Source organism: Leptosomus discolor, chromosome 8 (genome assembly GCF_034619465.1).
Source record: "Leptosomus discolor isolate bLepDis1 chromosome 8, bLepDis1.hap2, whole genome shotgun sequence".
NCBI lineage: Eukaryota > Metazoa > Chordata > Aves > Leptosomiformes > Leptosomidae > Leptosomus > Leptosomus discolor.
The window spans coordinates 16,077,615-16,102,202 of record NC_141398.1 but is presented as its reverse complement, the minus strand read 5'-3'; the positions used below and the strand labels follow the sequence as shown (position 1 = coordinate 16,102,202).

Here is a 24,588-nt window from a genome sequence, read left to right as displayed (position 1 = left end):
GCTTACGCTCAGGGTGCGATTCATTTGAATTCTTAAATAGCTGCTGGACTCAGCCTTGATATTTGTGATGAAACTTGTACTTTTCCTTTGTCCATGGCAATAAAGCTACATCCATTGGGAAGGTCCGTGTTCACTATTCTTCTTCGCTGTTTCTTGGCAGAAGTGGACAGTTAGTTTGATTATAAAGTAAATATCCACTTGGAAGATTTTAACAGATCCTAAAACCTCCATGCCCCAGAGCCATATTCAAGACTAATTTCTTTCCATACTTCTCTTTATTTTGCTTTACCACTGTGGTGTGAAAATGGCTGAACAGAGAACACTTTTGAGGATGGGACTTTTACAAGTTCTTTAGGAAATCTGCAATCTTTGCCGGAGCCTGGATACATAATGTTGCACACATTGTAGCAGAATTGGAAACATTGGAGCAAAGCACATGTCTGTTGAAAGTACTGATGCAATGGCTATGATTTTCCGCTGTAAGGAAGCCTGGTATAGCCAGGGCTATTATAGTTTGAGAAAGTTGATAGTTACATACCCTTGCTATGTACCACAATCTGATGGACATAGTCACCAATTCAGTCTGTGTTTGTCTCAAAGTTGTAGAACAAAAACAGATCCTCACCCTAGTTTGGGCTCCCAGGTGGTCAATGCAAAATCGGAGTCAGAGGCAGGAGGAATTTAAAGCAGAGAAGATAGGTTATAGATGGTCAGAAGTAGGAGAAGTAGATCTCAGGTACCATTTTATTCGTTTTTACTGAACTTGCATATGACCCACATTGCTGCTGTGAAGAGTATTTTTTCTTCTTGATAATCTGTGAGATCTCTGACACTGCTTCTTCTATTAAAGCCCAGTCATTTATGACTTTGGACATTTCTGTATGAGTGCTTATCCTCTTAGACAACAAATGAGAAAGGAATGGTTTGGGAGATGCTGAAAGAAAGCAAAAGGAAATGGAAGGAATGGAGACAGTATACCAAGATAAGAAGGAAGAACAAGAGCAATAAATGCTGTACTGGGGAAGGCATTAGTGCTGCTTTTCTCAAAGTGAGAATATTTTATTTAATTCTAGGGTACTATGCTGCTGTAACTGTATTCTCCAGGTCATAGACTGAACATTAAAAAAGTGTAATTCTGCCCGCTACAATAAACAAATTTACGGAGGAGAAAAGAAACAAAAAATATTTTATTTTGATCATATTCTCTTGCCCAAAGCTGCACTTCTAAATTAAATGTGTTTGTAGGCATGGGGGAAGGAGGCCTCCAGTCATGTGTTTTTTCCTTCTCCATTATCTTGTGGGAGGTGACAGCAAGTGACTCAGTTTGTAGTTGCAGACCCGGCACAGTGGCAGGAAGAAACAGTGTGTATGAGAAGCAGGTGCAGAATGTGTACCTGATTTTTGTCTCATGCAGGAAAAAGATGTCAAGCCAAATGCAACGTATCATGAATCACACTGAATCTGTTGGCTGCCAGACAAGTGATATTGAGTTGTACTAACTGATCTATAAAGTGATACCAATTCATATGGTTCTGTAAAATGATCTCACTGCTGCTTCTTTTCTTCCTCTTAGTACATTTTTCCAACTTCTGTGCTTCAAAAAAATTATTTTTTATTTATTTTTTTTTTTCACTCAGTAAATAACATGCACAGGCAATGATTTTTTTCTGGGTACTTCTCACACCATATTTTGACCTTGAAATGTGCTGTAATTATAGTAGAGATTTTGCATCCAGCAGTCACCAGTGGAAACACTCCTTGTTGCATTCTTCAGTTGAGCTGGTTATCGCTTAATTGTGAGACAAAACTGACTCTTGGAAAAGTTTTAGTCAATTTTTGAATATAAATCCACTTTAGGTTGTTTGGAAAAAAGTGATAAAGTTGGGGGTTTTTTTTAAATATCAAAAAGGTTAAATTTTAATGAAAATTAAAATTGCCATTTAATTAAAGTTTTCTTCTAACAAATACTCTTACATACAGTAAATCCTGACAAGCTTGTTTATACCAAGAAAGGAGGAAAATGTAAACAGTTATATGAAGTGATTATATTAATAATTGAGAGGTCAGTCAGAAGACTTTAACATGCAGACATGATCTGTTACACTCAAAATCTTGTTATGGACAAAGGGGAATGCACTTTATATAACATTTAGATAAGCTGTACATTTATGGTTCATCTAATTAGTTTTGACTGTTTAATAAAATTAAGTCCTTATTATTCAGTTATTAAAGTTTTGTTAATAATATGGTTAAAATCTTATACATGAACTTCCTACTAACTCCCTCTGCTATTTGGTGTCATGCTCCCCCTTCCAGTACTTCTCCAAGTGTTAAGATTGACTATTCAGTCTTCCTCAGGAAGGGGGAGAAGACTTAACAGTAATTAGCATCTTGGGTTCTCCACCTCCTCTTCAGTTTTGGAGTGTGCTTGAGGCTACTTTTTTGTATTTTCTTGAGGTTGCCTACTTGCTGTTTCTCACCACTTCCCAGATAAAGTCTGGGAGCCACACTCTGCCCCCCCACCTGCCCCCATCACTCCGCTACCCCGGAGGGGCTGTGTGTCCCGCAGTGACTACGTAGGGGTGCCAGCCCCTGCCCCGGGCCCTCTCAGAGCGAAGCCAACACAGGGAGGCCACAGGCACGTGGCCACCAGACAATTGCTGCCCTGGCTAAAACCAGCTCCCAAGGCAAGGCCAGGCACGTCCTGACACCCCGTGCTGCCAGCTGCCCACCAAGCCTCTGGCCTTGTGCTAGTGATGGCAAGCACCATATTTACTGGGCTGCAGAACAGAACATCTCAGACATTGGTCTTGCAGTTTTTACTGACTCACAAGAGATGTTACAGTCTTCTGAGACTTCACGGCAGTTAAGAGCTGATCTCAGTATGTGTTTACAGTGTTGGCTCTTTAGCATTTACTATTGCTGGGACATGGAAGATTGCATAATGCAGTTTTCATCAGACAGCTACTTAAAATATTTATCGGCATGAGAATGTAGTCCTTTGTGTTCAGAACAAATGTTCTTTGATATTTTTTAATTATTTACAAACTTTGCATGAGTGAATCAGAAATCTCACCAGTTGTCTGACACTGGTTTGTGATGCTTAGCTGTCTTTGCTTAGAAATCACAATTAGAATAGAAATTAAATGATAAAAGATACGATTTTTAGAGGTCAAAATCCAGATAAGTAAGAAGAAGGGACACAGCCTCATTTTATTGTTATATTCACCTAAACTCAATTAAGACCTGCAGTTATTTATGCATATGTGCTTTATTAAATGAATGCAATACATATCTAAACCCCATAGTTTTTAACACATAGAATTTTAAAAGAAGCTGGGGCAACGATGGACATTATTGCTTTCTAAACTGCTTTAAACACAGTAAAGTGTAGTACAGTCTTGTAAACTAAAATCAGTAACCCTTGCTGTGAATGTGCATTTATAATAGCCAGACTTTGAAAGTTTGTTTTCTAGTGACTACGGCTGTGAAGTCTGTTCTGCAGTAATAAAATTATTTTTTCCTATATTGCATCATATATAATACTTTAATGGCTTCTTTCAAGTTATTTTCACTGTACTATAAGCAACTTAAGAAACTCCAGTCAAAGTACTCCCACATTCTGAAGCTTCACTGAAAACATCCAGCATGTGACAAAGATTTGTTCACTGAATGATACCAAGTAGGTAGAATTGCTAGTATGATTTTAGTAAATAATTTTCCTCTTGCCTTTACAGACTATGGCACTGTTAAGAAAGTACTTGCTCCAATGAACCAGACTTCAAGCAGCTGCCTGCTTGAGGAAATTGAACTCCTGCCGAAAAGTCAGCGAGAGCCCATCAGGAGCCTTCAGATCCTGCACAGCCAGAGTGTCCTTTTTGTGGGCCTTCAGGAACATGTGATTAAGGTTCCCCTGAAGAGATGTCTCTTTTACAAAACATACAGGTATGAAAACCAGCTAGTTTGATTTGATTGGAAAAACATGCTTGCGGGGGGTTGCAGAAAAATGGGAAGGAAAAATTACTGTAATTAGAAATCCAAATTAATTGCCTCTGTCAGAAATGACTTTCTATGTACGCTGTCGGAAGTGTCTCTGACATTTTATACTAACTTGTTAGGACTAGATGAAACTCTCAAGGAATTATACTGGTATTTCACTGTCATTATGCAGATACTGAATTGTGAAATTAAAAAGTAAGAAATAGTTTGTGTTGAAAACAGTTGTCTGATAATGTGCAATATAGCTGCTGGTTTGATATATTTAAAGATTGAAACTTGGACAAATTTAAGTTGGGTGTTATTTTAAGCTGTCTTACAACTGAGTAAACAATATCTCTGTGGGTTCAGAAAGAAAACTGGATTGGATGAGCTGAGAGATAAGACTTGTTGGAAAACGGGCTATTTAAAGTTAGTGCTGGATCAGGAAACCATGATAAATGTAAATATTAACAGAAGTATAGAATGGTTTGGCTTAGAAGGGACCTTTAAAGGTCATCTAGTCCATCCCCCCCTGCAGTGAGCTGGGACATCTTTAGCTAGATTGAGTTGCTCAGAGCCCTGTCCAGCCTGACCTTGAATGTTTCCAGGGATGGGGCTCCTACCACCTCTCTGGGCAGCCTGTTCCAGTGTTTCACCACCCTCATTGTAAAAAGTTCTTCCTTGTATCTAGACTAAATCTGCCCTCCTTTTGTTTAAACCTGTTGCTCCTTGTCCTATCACAACAGGCCCTGCTAAACAGATTGCCCTCACCTTTCCTGTAGGCCCCCTTTAGGTACTGCAAGGCCACAGTAAAGTCTTCCCGGACCCTTCTCTTCTCCAAGCTGAACAACTCCACCTCTCTCAGCCTGTCCTTGTAGGACAGGTGCGCCAGCCCCTTGATCATCTTCGTGCTGTCCTCTGGACCTGCTCGAGCAGGCCCGTGTCTTTCTTGTGCTGAGGACTCCAGAGCTGGACGCAGCACTGCAGGTGGGGTTTCACCAGAGTTGAGCAGAGGGGCAGAATCACCTCCTTCAATCTGCTGGCCACGCTTCTCTTGATGAAGCCCAGGATGCAATTTGTTTTCTGGGCTGCAAGTGCACATTGTCAGCTCATGTCCAGCTTTTCATCCACCAGTACCCCACAGTCCTTCTCTGCAGGGCTGCTCTCAATCCCTTCATCCCCCAGCCTGTGTTGATACTGGGAGTTGCTCTGACCCACATGCAGGACTTTGCACTTGGCCTTGTTGAACCTTATACGGTTCACATGGGCCCATTTCTCAAGCTTGTCCAGGTCCCCCTGGATGGCATCCCATCCCTCAGGCGTGTCACCACTCATCTTGCTGTCATCTGCAAACTTCCTGAGGGTGTGCTCGTTCCCGCTGTCGATGTCATTGATGAAGATATTAAACAATACTGGTCCCAGCACAGATCCCTGAGGGACACCATCTCCATCTGTAAGGATGGGAATCAATTCAAGCTCTACAGATCTGAGGTTGACCTATATTTCTTTCTTCCTATGTGAAGACCAAGATTTTTGCAGAAAGTGTCTTTGGCCCACAAAATGCACCAGAGACAAACTATGCATTTACATTTTGCTGCACCTGAAATATTTAGTCACAAGTCTCTACTCTATGCATGTACGTGTTGTATTGTAAGCTCACATTTTTGGCAAAAAAGAATAAGTTTTGATAAACAGGTAGAATCTTACAGCCTGTTCACAATGTATTTACTGAAGTAGCCTTATGAGGAAAAGGAAAATGAGTTTTCCTTTTAGTATGCAAAGTTGTAAGAAAACCAGTTGGACTTGACTACATATTTGCAATTCAGATTTCATTAGTAGGATATCATTTTAAACAAAGAAGTGAGCTAAGAAATAAAAATTTTAAAAAGGCATGTAGTTTTCATATGTCAGGATGTGATTATTTTTTTTGCTTTAAAAAATACCAAGAGTTAGAGGAGTTCTAAGTTCAGTGCAGTTGCTGTTAAATTTTTCTTGAAAATCACCTGACACGTTTAAAGCAACCCACTTTCCAAGGGATCATTTCACTAGTCATTTGATACTTGGCAAGTGTATTCTCTGGAGACAGAAGTTAAAGGGGCTAGATGGTAAAAAGAAAAAGAAAAAAAAAAAAGAAATCTGGAAGGTTTTTAATTTTAAAATAATTTAATGTGTCACATACTGAACTGCTACTCAGTCAGGCCAGCACATACCCTGTGCATCTCAGCTTACAGTGCTCTCCGTTGCACACCAGCTGTTTTCTCATGAGAATTATTTGCAGCTCTCTTAATATTCTATAATCTTTTTTTGTGGACATTTTAATTTATTTAAAATTTTACAGAAAATTAGTATCTGAGTTTGCAGTCCTCTATTGACATGAATGTATGAGAGAGTATTCTTCATGCAACAGTGTGAACTGTGGTCAGGATTCCAGGGCAGGAGTTTGGATGCTCCAATTCTACGAGCCCAAACTAAGTGGCTTGGAAGGCCACCTGCTTCTCGTAATATGTTGTCAGACCAGTGGAGGTATCTACAGTTAGTTCTGGAATGAAAGGTAATGGTGCCCTTGAAATGTTGGGTTACCTGCTATCTGGCTAGTACTTTTAAGGAGTCAGGTTGTACATCCTAAATCTGTGCCTGCTATCTTTATAATTGATTCATATTCTAGTATAACCTCACCATTTATGCTCAAAAGAACCGAGGTTACAGCTGCCTAAAAGTTGTGTAACATGTTTACATTTATATCAGCTAAAGATGTGCACATCTTCTAAAATTATGGGGATGCCATATGGAAGCAAATGAGTCCAGCCTGGGCAATCACTGTTGTTGTTGTTCTGGTCTAGCAACACAGAAACTTGTGGGAAAATCCCCATAACTGTTGCTCTTGGATTGCCTTGCCATTTAAGTGATTCAGATTTTCAGAGCCTATTTGCAAACCATAGATTTGCAGGGTCTTGTTTCAGCCTGTCAAAAGGGCTTTGACAACCCTAGCTGCACCTGGTGGTCCCAGCATTTGCAGGCTCTTGCATCGTAATCAAAGGACTGGAAGCTCTGCCTTGGCTGATTGACATGGATGGGGACCTCAGATGTTATTTCTTTACAATGAACTCTTGTAGAGAGTGTGCTCTGAAAGTTGTCTTTTGCATTTGTTCCAAGTCGAGCCACTTGGAAGCACCAATATTTGGAGAATTGTGTGTTATAAACAACTTTACTAAACCAATTATACATGAATTACTTGTTCTGGATTTGAAGGGAGGAGCTTGTAGATTTAAGGCTAGTATTGTCAGTGCATGTTGCAAGATCGAATCTTCCTAGGTGGATTTTTATTGTCTTATAGGGATTCGAGTGAAAGGAAGCAACAGTAGTTGACACAGAGTGACTGAGATGGTTAAAGGACTTGATTTTTCTTAACAGTACAGGCAAGGGTTAAGCAGGGTTCTGAACATTTGACACTCATCTTAGTTTGAGCACCTAGAACTTTATAGATTGCGTGCCAACTGTTTATGTTCTTCTGCATCATTCATCTGTATCTTTAGATCCCTATTCTTCATTACACACATACACATGTATATATCTACAAAACCAGTAGGAATGAAAACCCTGACAGGTACCTTTGTACAGAAGCCTAGTATCAGATTCATGTATTCATTCACAAATGGATGGCGCAGTGCATTTGGAACGTGGGACCGGCCTTTATCTTCAGTTGTCCGTTCAAATTTGCAGTGAGGAATCTGACTTCTGTGAAATACGATGGTGACCCCAGTTCAGTTCCTAGTATACAAAGTCTCCAGATCACAGTTGACAGTAATTGGAACTAGGTAGGCATGGCTATCTCAGTAGAAACGATTGAAAGGGACAAGAGACTGAAATATCCTTTGTTCTTCAAAATCTGTGTATAGGTAAAGACAGAAAAATATTTCATTGAACAGTCTTGGAAGGTGCACCTTTTGTGTTTATATATTCTCTGAATAAAATGTAACAGCTCAAGAGGACACCTGATTCGCTTTTACAATGTATATTGATATGGGAGTATATTCTTTTCCTGAAAGGAGATTTTAAAATCTCTTTGAAATCAATGGTATCAGTGTATAGCTTTTAATCTTAAGGGTTTTTTGTTCTTTAAAGCACACATAATGAAGTCTTTTTAGTCTAAAACTGTATCGTGGGGTTTTATATATTTTGCTCTGAATGGCGTTCATTTCTTATTTGCTGTCTGAATAAATCATCTCAACTGTAGCTGAATTAGAGCAGTTTTGCCAGCCTGCTTTGTGATAATTATAAAATAGCTGAAGAAAATGACCTGCTGTTGCTGGCTTGCTTTAGAATGAGGTGACGTATGGTTCTGTTACTAGTCAGTCAAAATCCATTAAGTGTTGCATGACTGTCAGTAGGCATACTGAATCATCACAGCCAAATGAATGCCTTGCAGGAGAGACACTCAACTACCTATCATTTACATTTGGTAGAAAATGTGAGATGACAACGTAGAGGACATTTAGAATCAATCGGTAGAAGCTAGAAGCTGTTGAATGTTTTTGTAGAGAGTGCTGACTCAGCAGGGTAAGTGGCATCAAGGGTCTTGGAATGAACTGATTCACTTTTATTCCTGAATTTCCTTCCTTCACAAAATTGCCAGTTTTAGCAGTGCTGGGACAAATCATGTGAAGTCTTAGAAACGTGGTCTGGTGCCTACTGGGAGTAACAGACAAAACATTCATTTTCACTTCTGGTGAAATTGAAATGTAAGGTAGACTTCTAGAGACAAGATGGCTAATACATTATCCAGCTCTGCTGCTTCCAGTGCCACTGGCTGGAAGAGCTGTGACAACTGAAAGACCTAATACTAAATCTAAAATTTGTGTAATTTTTCAACAGTAGCATCTAAAATGGCCTTAATTTAGAGAGAGATTTGGGAGGAGAAAGGGATAAAGATGTGTAGTCGTATCTGATTTTTGACTTTCCTTATTTACATTAATTTGACAGCTGTTTTGTACGATTTCTTTTGTTGTTTCATGTACACACTGAAGCTATTCCTCTTGGGAGAGATAGTCATTAAAAAAGAGTTAAAACAATATGAACTTTTCATTAATGCAGGACAGTAAGGACACATAATTGTGACTTAAAGATGGTCCCTTTAAATTTCACACTTCAGATAGAAGTTCTGATATTTTCATACTTAGCAGCTTTGTTCTATCCTCATTTTCTATCTGTAAACTTTCGTTACCTGTTTCTTTTTTTTAACTAGGCATAGCACATCAAAATAATTAGCTGCTGTTATTCACACATTAAATTATCCCTCAAAGGAAAGAAAATGGTTTTAAAAGGTGACATAATTAAGCAAATATAGTTAACAATTTACCTCCTATTACCTCTCTCCTTCTTTTCCTTGTAAGGAAAATATATCCTCTTTTCAGAGATACTGGTGATTTAAGCCACTGATCTGAAAGAAATAAGAAAACCCTCTCAGATGTGAGGCAGAGAGGAGGACACAAAGGGACTGTTGTGCCAATACCTGAGAATAGGGCACCTGTTTAAGCCAGGTCCTGCTTCATTTCATGAATATATCTGGCATGGTGAACTGAAATGCCAGAAAGGTGCTAAACTACTTCTGTGTTATGATTTTTCTGTGTGAATACAAGATTTCCAAAATTAAAATTTTTACAAAATGGGACGTAGCTATAATAACGACTGGGACAATCAGAATATTAAAAAAAAAAAAAAGCAAAACTAGAGTTTCTCATGTGAGCAATACTTCTCAGACAGAATTTCCTGTTAATTTCTTTGGAATAGTTCATAAGTTTCCAGGGTTAATTTACGTATTGTAGTGTAAAGAAAAAAACGAAATATTGAAGACTCTTAATGACTCTCATTTTTGGAGGAAGTTCTTCGCACTTAGCCTCTTGTCATCTGCATGAGGTTAGTGGAGCTATTAACTTCTCAAAATCATAGTTTTTGTATGCTCAGGGGACCTTCATAACTAAATTCTGAAACAGCACACCTTGTTTTATCTTGCTGCAGTGCTCTCCAAACCTGGTCACTTACTGAAATGACCATGTTCGGTGTCCACGGAGTGACTGAACGTGCTTTGTTCCAGTAGGGCAAGGACTTCTCAGGATTTTTTTAACTTTATTTCTTCCATGAAACTAGGATCTGTTCTGATACCAGGAAGTTATAAGAATGGTTGAAATATGCTTTTAGTGCCCTATTTATGACTTCTAAGTGACTTGTAATGAAAGGTGGAAGCCATTTTGACTTGCCTGAGAGGAAAGTAATGTGGAAACAAAGGCAAAAGAGGAAATGGAGTCTAAGAGCAGAGTGCCAGAAGGATCAGCTTACTCCCAGGAAAGAGAGAGTGTGGTTCTAAGGGAAAGGATAATGACTTTCCACCACTGAAAAGGCTTCAGCTCCCTCTTTGCACCCTTCCTGCAGGTATCTGTACATATTGATGAGTTCCCCTCTGAGCCTTCTCTTCTCTAGGCTGAACAGTGCCAGCTTTCTCAACCTCTCCTCATATGAGAGATGCTCCAGGCTCTTTGTGGCCCTTCACTGGACAGATGTGATATGAACAGACAATTAGAGAATGATAATGCCCATGGATTTGACTTGAACAAGAGTGATCAGTCTAACATTTTTTATAATCTAGAAAAAATGTTTGAATTTATTTTTATGTGTAATTTATAGGTATTTTTACAAGTGCTAAAACAATTATGTTATGCTTCATCACGATGAGACTTCCACCTCTTTCCTTATGGATCTTTAGCTATGAAGCTGCAGACCTATTGCCTGGACTGTTAATGCTTGACCCATCAGTAGCAAGAGAAAGTTGCCATTTAATAGAAAGAAGAGCTTCTAGTTTTGTACAGTGGGTCTTTCAGAGTCTGTAGGAAGCTGGACTACCAACCTTCTCCCTAACCTTTTTGCCTTCTCAAGTGCCCCTAGGAGGGAAAATCTAGGGCAGCATGTGATACATAAGAGGTGTGACAGTAGCCACCAACACCCCTTTAACCTTACTTCCAGGGATTCTGTAGCAGTGCAGGAAACAAATCAGAGGGTTTTCCAATTAATTTTCAAAGAGTAGACATCTGATTTCTGACAAAGGTGATAACTATAATTCCAAAACTGATAGAAAAGACTAAGAACTGTAACTCCCAAAATCTTCTTTACCTGGAGCCGACAACATGTGCTTTTTATGAATTGCTGCAATTCGCTGGTAATTAAGTTTTGACGACATACCATGCATGCAGCCAGAAATTCAGCTATGCACTTATAAGAAATCCTAGCTTTGTGTGGGCATTCAAGTTCATTTTTCTTCTGTTTTGTCATTTCATCTGTGTCATACCACAACAGGGGTCAGTTTCACTGTCTGTTTTAGGCCTACGGGTTATGAAAAGATGCCACATAGTTAATTAGAGATCTTTGGCCAGTACAGATGAAGATAAATGTTCAAGTTTTCTGATTGGTTTTCATTCACAGTGCATGCATTGGATCCCAAGACCCTTATTGCGGCTGGGACATGGTGATGAAGAAGTGCACAACGCTGGAAGAAAGTCTGAGCATGAGTCAATGGGAGCAAAGCATTACTGTGTGTCCAGTAAGTCTAAATACATTCATTTATCTCTTTCAACTTTTGTTTTTATGTGATTTTTATGAAAATGAGCTGGCATATGTTTTTCAAGCTCAGAAAACTGTATTTAATGCCATTTTCCTCAGGCCTTCCCATCAGATTTTAACAGGGTATTTGGTTTCTTTTCTGTTTCTTATCAAACTACTTAAATAATTTCTTCATATTATATATAGTACTTTCAAAAGGTAGTTGGTTTTTACCTGTAATGTCTGTGTTGCCACCTAGAAAGCAATTGTTCACTAGTATTAGAGATACTGACATGTATTTCTCTGCAAGATTTTTCTCCATGTTATACTTTGAAAAAAATTAATCACTAATGGTAATATCTTTTCTTTTAGGATCATTATTGCTAATATAAAAGGCCTTATAACATCTTTCAAAGACCATGAATTGGAAGGGTGAATTGTATGAGTTAAGTCTCACCCACATAAATGAAGAATTAATAATTATAATAAACTCAGTGTTAATATTTACAGTGGTTTAACACTTCTCTTTAAAATTATTTTGAATAAATTTAATATAACAAAAAATAAGCAACAAAGTTGACAAAACCCTGCCAGACAAAAAAGCACCACAAGTCACTAGTGCAGTCCTTGCCTCCCTGATTAGCAAGTAACTAGACGCACTGTGCTGTATATTCATTTCCAAGTACATGGAACATATCATATCTCCCTGTGGTAATCCCACAGGCTAAATGTGGTTATGTGGAGGGTCTGCTGGTGGCCTAGTTGGCTTGCTCTGTTAGGAAGAATTACTGGAATAGGTTGGTTGGTTGATACTTGCAGGAGCAGTCTGCCTACTGCTTAGTCTTTAAATTCTGGCATTAGCCCTTATTTTCTTTTGTAGATAAAAAACATGAGTCCAAGAGGGGGTGGAGAGAGAGGGAAGAATGGTTTAGAAAGCAGAATTCAATTCTTTTCCATTCAACTGGAAAAACAATTATTGAGTGTCTATTTTATGACAGTTGCAGAGACAAAAATATTTAGCAAGCCTCCAAAGGAATTTTGGAGTTGAACAGATTGAGATTGCAGAATATAAGGAAAATTTTAGAATTGTCTAAACTGAAAAGCGTGGTTTTACCATTTTCCTGTCTTAAACCCCTGAACTCTAAGTGACACATTGAACAAATTTGAAACTTCATAGAAACTTTCATTTAAAATAATGCTGTATTCTTGCAAACTGCAATAGATTACAATTTTGCTTAGAGAGGTATTCAAATATTTGTTTTTATAGCATTTTAATGTGCTGTATTCACAGGTATGTAAGTGAACATATAACAAATTTCATTTTGTGGGCAGCTGAGCTGTGCACATCCCTGACATTTGCTATATACATTTAAGATACTGTTGCAGGCAGAACGTAACAGAATATTAGAAACCTTCTTCCCTCCCTCCTTTGGTTCCAGTTGGTTCCAATACCTTAATTGTTACTAAAGTTACAGTGATCTTTTTAACACTATAGAAAATTTGTCAGATTAATGCATGACCAGTTTCTTCTAAACTCGGATCAGAGAGAGGTTTCTTTATACACTAATTTAGCCCAAAATTAAAAGTATGACCGGTTGCACATGAGAACTTGTTTCCTAGGGGATTATTCATATATCTGAATATTTATTGGCATGTCATGGTGGAGCAGGGAAGGGGCTAGGAGAGGTAGCTGAGCATTTGTGTTACCATCTCCCTGAACTTTGAAGATCATTTGTGATAAATGTGGTTATTTTGGTGGTTTTGCTTTGATTTAATTCTCAAGTAGTTTTTTTTAGATTATTGTTTCAGTTGGCATGAGTACGGCAATTGTGCATGAGTATAGATAGTAATTAGTGCCGTTAATGCTATGGCACATATATCTACCTTGAGCTTCTTCCAGTTAGCCAGATATTCCTGTTATTCATCCAATATTTTTTATAGTGAATGAAGGTTCATTTTTTGCCAAAATATTTTCCAGTGGGATCATTTGTAATCCATCACTTAAAAATACACTATTTGACATTATCAAAGAACTTTTAAAAGGAAAGTAAAAATATTTTTTAAAACAGTTGTTTGTTTGGGTTTTTTTTTACATAAGTATGCAACATGAAATGGCTTTATTTTTACAGCTGCATGCAGGCAAAGAGTATAATATGGACTCTTACCTGAATTCAATAGCAGCTTCAGGAAATACTCCATAGCCACTGAATTCTACACAATCTCAAACCAAAGAGCTCATGGCAGATTTAAGGACTGGGTCACTGAAGACGTGACCTTGACTCAGAGGGCAGAGGCATAAACCAGGAAGACAAGGTGGGTACAGAGAGACTCGACAAAGAAGATTGATATTTGGAGGATATTAGGAAGGAAGAACAGACTAGCAGTATCTGCAGAAGAGAAAGGTTGACAAAAATGGGATGGTAGAGAGGCAAAGCAGAGTGTAGCCATGCCAGGAAAGTACAACCATATTGTCTGATTGATTGTGATATTCCCCTTGAGGCACGTCCGATGGCAAAAGGTCAATTAGCATAGGTCTAGTGAGGGCTAAAAAGGCCCTTCATTGGTACATTTTGCTTTCCTATAGTCCTATGATGAAATTTTTTGATATCACTTGTGAAAGGGAAATGTTCATAGAGAGACAGAGCAGGTGAGTCATGGGGAACAGCAGAGACTGCAGTGGGATGAATTTTGCAGGAGTAGGGGAGAAAAATCAAGAAAGAGAAATCTGCCATCCGTATGTCCTTCTGAGCTCAAGCTTCCAGCTAAGTTTTGTGATTACTTAACCTGCCACTTGATATAAGTTGTGGTAACCATAGACAAGTAGCTTTAGTTTGTAATTGTAGGTGCACCAATAAAGATGCTTTGATGCAGCATAGAAATAGAACGCAGTAAGGACATTTTCACATGTCTGACATTAATTAGATAGGGGACGTATTATTGCTAGTTTATGGACCATGTATTTGTTAGACCAGCAGTGCAAGAGAGAATGGGTTTACTTGTCACTTAACAAGAAGTAATTATTTCCTGTGTCTTGTGAAAAACAACAGTGTATACTCTGCATAAGCAAAGGTTGGTGAGTTATTTTCAATAAACAGCTGTCAGCAGAATTTTGAAATTATGAATTATGGTTATGTCAGTTGTAGCTGGCAGAATATACTCACAGCTGTTCTGTGGAGAAGCTATATCTGTGAAAAATAAATCATGAGAAATATATTTAACAGTGAAATTATGGAACCTTTACTGCAGTGAAAAGAATCAGTCAGTGCCCAGCGTGACAGTGGAAACATGTCTTGTGCTGTAATCGAATCTCCCGTATCTTCAAATTATTAGTGAAATGTATACTTCCCTCACTACTGTTAAAATGAAACAATATTATAAATAGCAAAGGGAGACACCATTTCAGATCATTCATGACAATCTACAACTAGTTCCTATTCCAATATATAAAGAAATGCTGAAGTGTTACTTTCTTACACATTTGATAAAATGATAAAATATGCATGACAACTGATACATATTTATTTTTCTCTAAGAGTGACTTTAAATGCTATTTAGCCTGCACTTGTTAGTACTGTTGTTTTGTCTGAAAGTTAAGATGTGAAATTGAAAGGCAAATCCTTTAGCATTTAAGTGAAAAAGTGGCCATCATTTCCATTTATGATCACAGATTTGTCAAGATTAACACCTTGCTAAAAGAATTAATAATATGAAAGCCTGTCTTTGTTAAGAGAGCTAAATTCCCTATGTCCAGCCCCATTTTCTTCAGAAGTTCCAGTAACCATGGAGGCTGCTGCAATTTCCATTAGCGCATTTTGTTTCAGCTGGACAGTAAAGATTTCGTATTACCATGTGTTATGGCTGTATGATGGAAACATACCAGTCAAGATGAACATGGTCTGGCTGTTTCAGCCAAAACTCTTGAGAATTTACTTCAGCGGGAGCAAGCTGTTTTATCATGTAGAGTTAGGTGCTGCTTTTTGAAGATGTTTTTAGGATTTATACATATATTTCTATCTAATGTGAGAGAGTCGTATTTAAAACTACATATCACTTTTATGAAATGGTGCTATATGATATGTGCTTCTAAAAAACTGTTGTCAAAAAAAGACACTCATCATGGAGATTTGAGATTGATTCATCAAGTTTTGTTACCTTGGACTATTATCCTCTGCTTCCTCTTCCTTTTGATCTAGATTTGGGTTTCCAGAAGCATTCTTGCACATGCTGTTTTACAGTCAGTATCCAGGTTCCTAACCACAGGTAAATTTTAGGAAATAGGGAATACTGTCATCAGAAGGTAATTGAGAAAGTGAAACTATATTTTTTTTAATTGAATCACTGTAGGCATGGTTACAAAAGATAACGTTTAGTTGTGACTATTGCTATAGTGGTGGCATCCAGTGGCCCAGACTGGTTGGAGGTGGTGTTAATTATGCGGCTACGGAAATCATAAGGGGATCCTGCTGTCTGGAAGATGTACCTCACTAGTGGAGGCTTTTATTGTTGGTGGGTGAAGGCTGTACCTCCATATACTGCATGATTAAGAGGTTGTATGAAGGAACCATCAGGCCCCAGGTAAGCCTTTCTCTTGTGTTTGTTTCTAGATGAGGAATCTGACAGTGGATGGGCATTTTGGAACATGGTCGCAGTGGAAACCTTGCACCCATACTGATGGTGCCAGTGTTGGCTCCTGCCTCTGCAGGACACGTGTGTGTGACAATCCTGCTCCTCAGTGTGGAGGCTGGCTGTGTGAAGGACCAACCATGGAGATTGCCAATTGTTCCAGGTACACAAAACAATTTCAGGTTCTATTGTTTATGGTTTAAAAGTTTTTAACTTAATCAGATTAAAAACTACCCTTTGAAATCTCATCTGCGATCCACTGATCATGTTTTGTGCATGAAACAGCTCATAGCAATGGCCACAGCAAAAGAGACATTATAAAGTGTGTCTCAGACTTTATGGGAGAGAGAATGAGCCAGATGGCAAATAGGATTTCAAATGCTGTGTTCCAAATAATATTGACCTCAGCTAATTTTAATAAAAGCTCAAAGAAAAAAAAAATACTAGGTAATATCCAAAGTAGGATACTTTTCCTCAGTTCTGTAAGTCATAAAACTTTTTTTCTGGAAGTCAGAACTCTTTACACTTTTGGACATCTCATGTCACTGCTGTATTCCCCCATTCTGCCTTGGGAAAAATATCTTTCAGTTGTATCATGACATCTACATCTATTACCTGACTGTATGCCACTCTTTAGCCACTCTTTTGTCTTCCTCAGACATGTAACCACTCCCAGAAAAAAACGGTGAGATCAGATAATTTCAAAGAGACTCAGAACACTGCATATTCTGAACTGCATTAGGAGTTCAGGTTTAAAACATTATACATAACTTTAACTACAAGATGAAACTTATATACTGGTGCGTTCTGCTTATTTTCAGTGACTCTGCTTTTGCCTCTGCTTTTCTTTTAAACATCAGAAGTACATTATGGTAGTGAATAAAACTGATTATCCTTCTGCACAAGATAACTGCAAGCTCTGTAAGTCAAAGTAGGCAGTTTTAGTGAAATTATTAAAAACATAATGATATAGTATATAACATCAGGTCAGGAGAATGGTAGAAAAGATAAGCATGCTGTGAGATCCTGAACAATGCTATTGGCTGTCAGGTTTAGAAGGCAATCTGGAACGTGATTTGGTACTTACGTACTACCATTGGCGGTATTACACTACTATTTTAATATCTTTGTTACTAACACTGCTGTATTAGTAATTGATTCCTAGAATTCATGGATATCCAGATATTTTGTTCATTTTACTACTTGGGTCAGACATTGCACTGGCAGAGATCTTATTTTTTTGTCTGTGTTACCAGTGATAGTTATTAATTTTTTTCTGTGTTATCAACTCTTATATCCCTTATAATAACATCAAGATGAGTGAAATTTAAATTGGTAATATTTGTGATAAATTACTTGAATAAACTTATGCCATTTTTATTGCTGCATGTAGTTAGTTTTTGTTGTTAAAAAAAGTTATTTCAAAATGAAGTAAGGCACTATTTTAACTTTTGCTTTTATGATGAACCACAAGAACTCATTATAGTTTAGTTTTATGGTTTATGTTTTTTGATTTCTGTTTGTCTTCTACCAATACAGAAACTGCAAGCTAGCCATCAAAAGGTTTTGGCAACTGCTGAAGTGCATCATTTTTTGCTTAGGACAGGGTATGGAATTCCTTTTGAGATGTTTGGTCTAGTATATTTTTCCTAGGGTATATGGGGGAGGGACAGGAGTGTCCTTTCCAGAAGTTCACAAATGCAGGGTACAGCTTTTTTGTTATGTTATAAATAAGGTATCGGCACCTTATCAGAGTATCCTATTGAAACTGTGAACTAATGCATTTTGACACTTCCTTATTGTTACTCTTTTTCCTTTAGAATCATGGGATCATTTAGGTTGGAAAACATCTTTAAGATCATTGAGTCCAACCATTAAACTGAGAAGTCCGCCACTAAACCATATCCCTAAGCACCACATCTACATGTCTTTTAAATACCTCCAGGGATGGTGACTCAACCACTTGCCTGGGCAGCCTGTTCCAGTCCTTGACAAGCCTTTCAGTGAAGAAATTTTTCCTAATGTCCAATCTAAACCTCCCCTGGCACAACTTGAGGCCATTTCCTCTTGTCCTATCACTGATACCTGGGAGAAGAGACCAACACCCGCCTCACTACAACCTCCTTTCAGGTAGTTGTAGAGAGTGATAAGGTGTCCCCGGAGCATCCTTTTTCTCCAGGCTTTAATCTCTTTCCTTTCAGAAGAGGTAGGAAGACTTGACATTTTAATCTCCCTGAAAAAAAGACCCACAAATAATAATTAGAACAATATGTAATTAAAAGTTATCTTCATAGCTTTGATGCAGGAGTTTGCAGATGAAGTTTACTCAGAATAAAGTGACTGAAAGCAACTAAATAGCTTCATATCTTTGTACTTCTTGTGTAATGGGGTCATTTTAGCAGTTGCTGATTACGAAGCATGGAATATGGAAGGATCAGAGCACTTTTAGTTCAGTATTCTTTAAGAAATGGAACACAATGCAGTATTAATGACTTCTACAGAAATATTAATGGGCCAGATTCTGCTGTCAGTCACACCTAATCAGCCATTCGCTATGTATAACAGATGACAGAGCCTGAGCTTTTTATTCTACCAGAAATGGAGGCTGGACACCATGGACTTCTTGGTCACCTTGTAGTACCACTTGTGGAATAGGCTTTCAAGTTCGTCAGCGTTCCTGCAGCAATCCAACCCCTCGACATGGAGGACGTGTCTGTGTGGGACAGAATCGTGAGGAGAGGTGAGTTATCTTTTTTCTACTGTCTTTTAATTTCTTCTCTCAGCTGTATTCCACAGGACGTTTTCTCCTTTACTTGCCTTATTTTTCTCTTCCTTTTCCTTTCACTGTCTCTTTAACTCTGATGCTGCCCTGGAATAGTAGCAGTATTCCTATTAGCAAGGCTGTGGGTCTGCAGTGGGTCTTTCATCTTTCTCTTAGCTGCATCCCTCCCTAGCCAGCTGAGAGCTCATGGTAGTGCCAGAGAATTGTGCTGAAGCAATGTGCTGCTGTCCCTTGAGACCCTGAAAATTAATTCTCCTTGAAAATTGATTGCAGTGTGTTTGAATTGTAACTCGTCCAGCCTCAAGACCTCGAATTCAGAGCAAAATATAGTAAGGTCACAGCACTATGTCACCGATGCTGTGAGTTCATTTTTTTCCATCTTAAGTGAGTTAAGCATCTATATAACATGAAAGACAGTTTCAAGGGCTTCATTTTATATTCAATAAATAATACACCTTGAACTCAAATATCTTTCAGTAAGGTTTAGGGTTTTTTAAAGTTGTTTATCTATATCAACCCCTGAGCAGATCAAGTCAGCTCAGATTTTGATTTCACCATCTAGTGCTTTGGAACCAGGATGAGTATTGTCACTAGCTCAGAATGTAAAGTTCGGGCCTCTGATTCTATTTTATGTAGAATCATAGAATGGTTTGGGTGGGAAAGTACATTAGTGATCATCTAGTTCCAACCCCTCTGCCATGGGCAGAGACACCTTCCATTAGATCAGGTTGCTGAAAGCCCCATCCAGCCATCCTGGAAAAACCTGATCAGGCAGATATCTACAAAGCCCTTTCCCCCAGTGATTCCTCTGTGAAATTCTTTGAAATAAACATTTTTTAAAATTGAGGGCCTTGGAGAGTTCTTTAGATGATGTTGTCATAATCCAGCAAGGCAGCATCTGCATTTTTCTGAGAAGGTTTTCAGGTGAAGTGAACGATAAGATTGCTCCCAGTAAACATTCATCTTTACCTAGAAATGGCCTCATTACTCAGCAGGTTGTGTACCCTAATGTCTCTAATTTGTGATTTGTGTTAGGAATTTTAACAAGAATTAAATATTTCTTTAAGTTTAACTGGAAAGTATTCAGAGAAACTGCAGTGCTTCAATGCATTATGTTGTTTCCTGAGGCATGCCAAAAAGCTAGATAACAGAAGACTGGTATTGGTGTAAAATTCGAGTACTGTAGTCATCCGTTCCAAAAGATGTATGTGGATACATTTCCTCTCAATATACACTTGCAGCTTACTTCAATCTTTCTGTATGGATGATTTACTTTCCTGTATTGCTGTTGGATGAAAACAAGATTCAGTAACCTTATTAGTTTCAGCGAGGGATTTAATTAAACACCAACTTTGGCATTTCTACAGATGAAGACATTTCATTGAAGGGAAGTTGCATCACATATTTATGTATTAACAGTCATCAGGGACCTGGTCTTTCTAACTCTAAATGTAAAGGATCAGTATCACAGAACAGATCTTTCTGTTTCAGAGCCATGAATATTTACCATTTCATTGCAGAGGAGAGCATTTTGTTATTTTGTAAATTCCTTCCTGAAAATAGGTTGCCCAACCAAAAAGCCATCACCACCAAATGTAGGTTATATCTGCTGTTACATAGCTCTGTCACAGCATGAATAACAGTTATTGGTTTTCTTGAACTGAGAGGTTGGTCCAGGGCAGGACACAATGAAACTGCAAATAGAAAAGAAGTTTAGTTTGGATAGACTTTTTGTTGATGGATTATGAATATTAGTAGTTGTTGTTCATCTGAAGTTTAACATGGAATGAAAGTCCAATAAGGAGTTTTGGAGAAATACAGAACACCATGAAAAATACTTCCATGATTATTGCAGAAAATGCCCAGCGTTGAGACAATGGGTGTGCTAAAAAGGCAGTTACAAAACGGAAAGTTACTTAGAAAGAATTGAAATAATAGCAGCCTAGAAGGATTGAATTTTGGTATGTAGCGGTTCTGAAGGAAAAGCAAACTTATGTTGCTTTGCTTTTGTAGCCTACAGGTTACTTGTCCTTTCTCTCTTTGTCCAGTTCAGCAGCAATCTGGGATTTTCATGCCTGTGAGTTTACTGCAGGATGATTTTTTCTCTCATAGTTCCTCAGTCACTGTTTCCTATCTTCTTGAAACACCTTTTACTCTCACTGGCCCTGCACCTTCCTCTCACTCACTAGCTTGCTCAGAGCTGACCTTCCTGTCTCTACCCTGATTTTAAGTTGTCCATGATGTGTGCTGTTACATTTAAGACTCTTTTTTTCTTTTAGAAGTACTTTTAAAATTTATTTCCAGAATATGTTGTATATTAGGAATTTTTGTCATATGATTTGCAAAGCAGCTAGAGGAATGAAAAAATAACAAATCAGTTATTTGCAAGGATTTTTGTCGATGTTAGGCCGTGTACTTGGATAAACCTTTTCAAAGCTGTTGAAAGCAGAAAGTCCTGGGAAGATCACCAGCCAGGGCCCATCCCATCACTCCCAGCAGGAGAGCAGGGCAAGCCTGGAGATATGTCCAGATCCAACCAAGACTCTAGGTCATGATGATGATGATGCAGGTCTGAGGTCCATCTGGGAAGCCAAGCCACAGGCCAGGGTTAGGATCAGATTCAGCGGTCACTGTGCAGGTCTATAGCAACAGGGCCAAGCCCAGTCCACACGCTGAGGTCTAAACCAAGAGGCTCCATGGTGGGCCAAGGACTAAGTCCAGCACTTCTCCAACAGCACAGCTCAGGCGGGGGTTGAAAGTCTGTGGCAGAGCTTAAATAGACCTCCCAGGCCCCTGGGCATGGGTAGAGGTCCCAGGTGAGACTGGTTGGGGCCATTAAAGCTTTATGAGTGTCTTCAGGACTTCGATAGCTTGTAGAGAGTTTTGAGCTATGAGGGCAAGGGAGTACCAGTATTTACAGTAGTCCTAATTCAGTGCTTAACTCCAGGACCACTGGAGATACATCTGCACCAAATGGAAACAGTTCCTTTGAGAACTGGGCCCACTACATTTAGGCAGGCTAAGCAAATATTCCACATGCAGTAACTCCTAAGAAACGTTTACCTCAGTTTTGTATCCAGAGTTACCAATAAGCAGCTTCTCAGATTTTCTTATTTAAATTAATCGATGCTTATAAATAGCCTAACATTTTACTTTCTTAATGGCCCAGCTCATATGTAAAATGAATATATGTGTAGTCTTAGTAAAAATTAGAATTAGTTGGTTTATACATTGTTTGAATTTTTCTTTATAAAAAGTGCATGTTCACATCACCTTCACACGTTCAGGGGCATAAATGCGGGATTCAGTTTCCACAGCCAACATTGTGCCAAACTTTGAAACACAGCTCTTCAACAAACAGTGATTTCAGTAGAAGTCCAGTGCATATCTCTGTAGAAAGCAAACACAGAAAAGGCAGCGTATAACTGAGGTACATTCACCTGCAGATGTGAATGCATATTCAGTTTGAGAGTTCATGTGTTAAGAGCTAAATGTTTGTCTAGGTTATGTTTGTTTTACTTCCTGAAAGCCATGATCATATCATGGCTAATGCATCAGGCAGCTCTGTGCGTGCTGGTCATTCCCTTGAAATCAATGGCAATATTTACCAATTTAAACTGTTGCAGATAGGTTAAGCTGTTGCATGCTCTGCTGCTAGAGAGGTCTGGGGCGGCGGGGGGGGGTGGCATGGAAAACAGTTGAGAGAAAAGACTCATATTGCAAAGTGAATTTGCTTTGTACAAACAGGTCAAAAGTGCAGCTGATGTTCATTTACACAGAATATGGAGAGGGAGTAAAAATAGTGTTTTAACAAAATTTGCTGATCAGATAAAACAATTCTGTATTGAAGATACCCTGATTAATTCCTTAGGGGCTTAAAAAATTCTGGTTTTTTCCTGTGTGAGAAATATTCTCCAAAGATGCTGTTAAACTCTCTAGGTTTTAGTTTATAGAGTCTATAGTAACCTGTCTTAACTTTTTCGCTGAGTGAGAAAGTTTGTCCTCTCCTTCCCGTGGAAGATGGTGTGGATATGGGCTCATTAAGTCCACTAATCTGCCTCCTATCTCTGCAGAAATGCATTAGAATGAGAATCCCTTGCTTTTTAGTTATCTTTTATTATGTAGGAGAAAAAAAAAAGAAAAAAAGCCTGGCAAATCAGAAGTAGAAAAATAAACTGGCTGCAGGACTGAACGTTTGAAAGCCCTGGAAATTTTTGGGTGTGTAAGATTAGAAGCAGTACATATTGTCACCTTATCATTCTACACAATCATCAGCAGATATTCAGAGCTTTTGGGCTTGTTTCCATGAGAAGGAGGAACTGCTGAGAGTCCAGTGCCTGCTCTTTGTAGCACTGCTTGTTTCTGAGCAGTGCGAACAAGCCTGGTCCCCTTCAGCAGAGCAGATCAAACACCACAAGGCTTTGGGCTCGCTTGTGCTCCCATGACTGTCTTGTCTGCTGGGAAGCGTCTACTCCCACCATCCGTGCTTTCTCTGCTTCCTCCTCTTCTTCCACAGAAGTCCCTGGGAGCATATGACCATGCCCCTGTCACCTTCCACAGTCTCCTGGGTGGGGATTTCTGTCGATTCAGCGATCTCAATCCAGTAAGGCATGTGTGGATTGCATATCTGCCTTCAATTAAGGGAATCCAGCATTCCCATCAACCTCTGTATAGTCTGTGCTTCCCAGTAAGTTACCGGCTGGTAATCACAAGTACCCACCACATAACAATATATTGCGTAGGGATGGGCAAACAGTGATGAAGGTTAGTTTGTTTTTCTTAAATACATGCTAGTATAATATAATTCAGAATTAAGAACTATGTGTTTAAATTAAATAGCATCTCTCTGTGGAATAAAAAAGACACATTTATAACTGTCATGCAGTTAGCCTGTGGAATAAAAAAGCATAAATAGCAAAAAAATAAAAAAGCATAAATATATATAAGCATAAATAAAAAAATTTAAAAAAGCAAAAAAATAAAAAAGCATAAATATATATAAGCATAAATAAAAAAATTTTAAAAAAAGCAAAAAGATAAAAATAGCATCTCTCTGTGGAATAAAAAAGACACATTTATAACTGTCATGCAGTTAGCCTGCGGTGCTCAGTGCTGCATGACAATACTGAAATAAACTAATGTTTTGCTAAAGGTTGAGATCTTCATAGGAACAAGAATAATAATTCCAGTTGTAATGGAATTGCCTGGAGTAAAAATTAAAAAATTACCACAGGAACTAGTGGTGGTGGACACAACTGGACAGAGGATGTTCTCCCTTCCCCCAGTATGATAATTCCTTTTTTAGGGCATTTGAACTTGAATTCACTGCAAGGGGAAAGGGGAAGGGTCACTGTACAAAACCCACACTTCTGTAGGCTGTTCTCCCTTCTGACCTCATTTCAGCTAGATTAGGGGAGAGGGCAGTGGTTTCACAGATTCAAGTTTCTTGCATTGCATGTTTTGTTGAATTACTATAAAATGTTAGCCCTGTGGGTCCTGAGAACAAAATTAAGAGGGGAAGAAAGAGCAAAAGGGGAAAAGGGTTACTGAGTGACTTGAAATGCAGCCAAGAAGAGATATAATGAAACTTGGCTTGAAGCCCCATGCTGTAGCACAGC

General features: G+C 38.5%; 1 protein-coding gene across 1 annotated transcript in view; it reads left to right on the top strand.

The window, feature by feature from the left end:
- Positions 1-24,588, top strand: part of SEMA5A (semaphorin 5A) — a 214,324-nt gene that overhangs the window by 120,038 nt on the left and 69,698 nt on the right. Inside the window, exons 10-13 of the mRNA XM_086468949.1 lie at positions 3,738-3,945; positions 11,449-11,566; positions 16,170-16,351; positions 18,785-18,928. Of these exons, the coding sequence (XP_086325075.1) occupies positions 3,738-3,945; positions 11,449-11,566; positions 16,170-16,351; positions 18,785-18,928 (652 nt within the window). The remainder of the gene's footprint in view (positions 1-3,737; positions 3,946-11,448; positions 11,567-16,169; positions 16,352-18,784; positions 18,929-24,588) is intronic.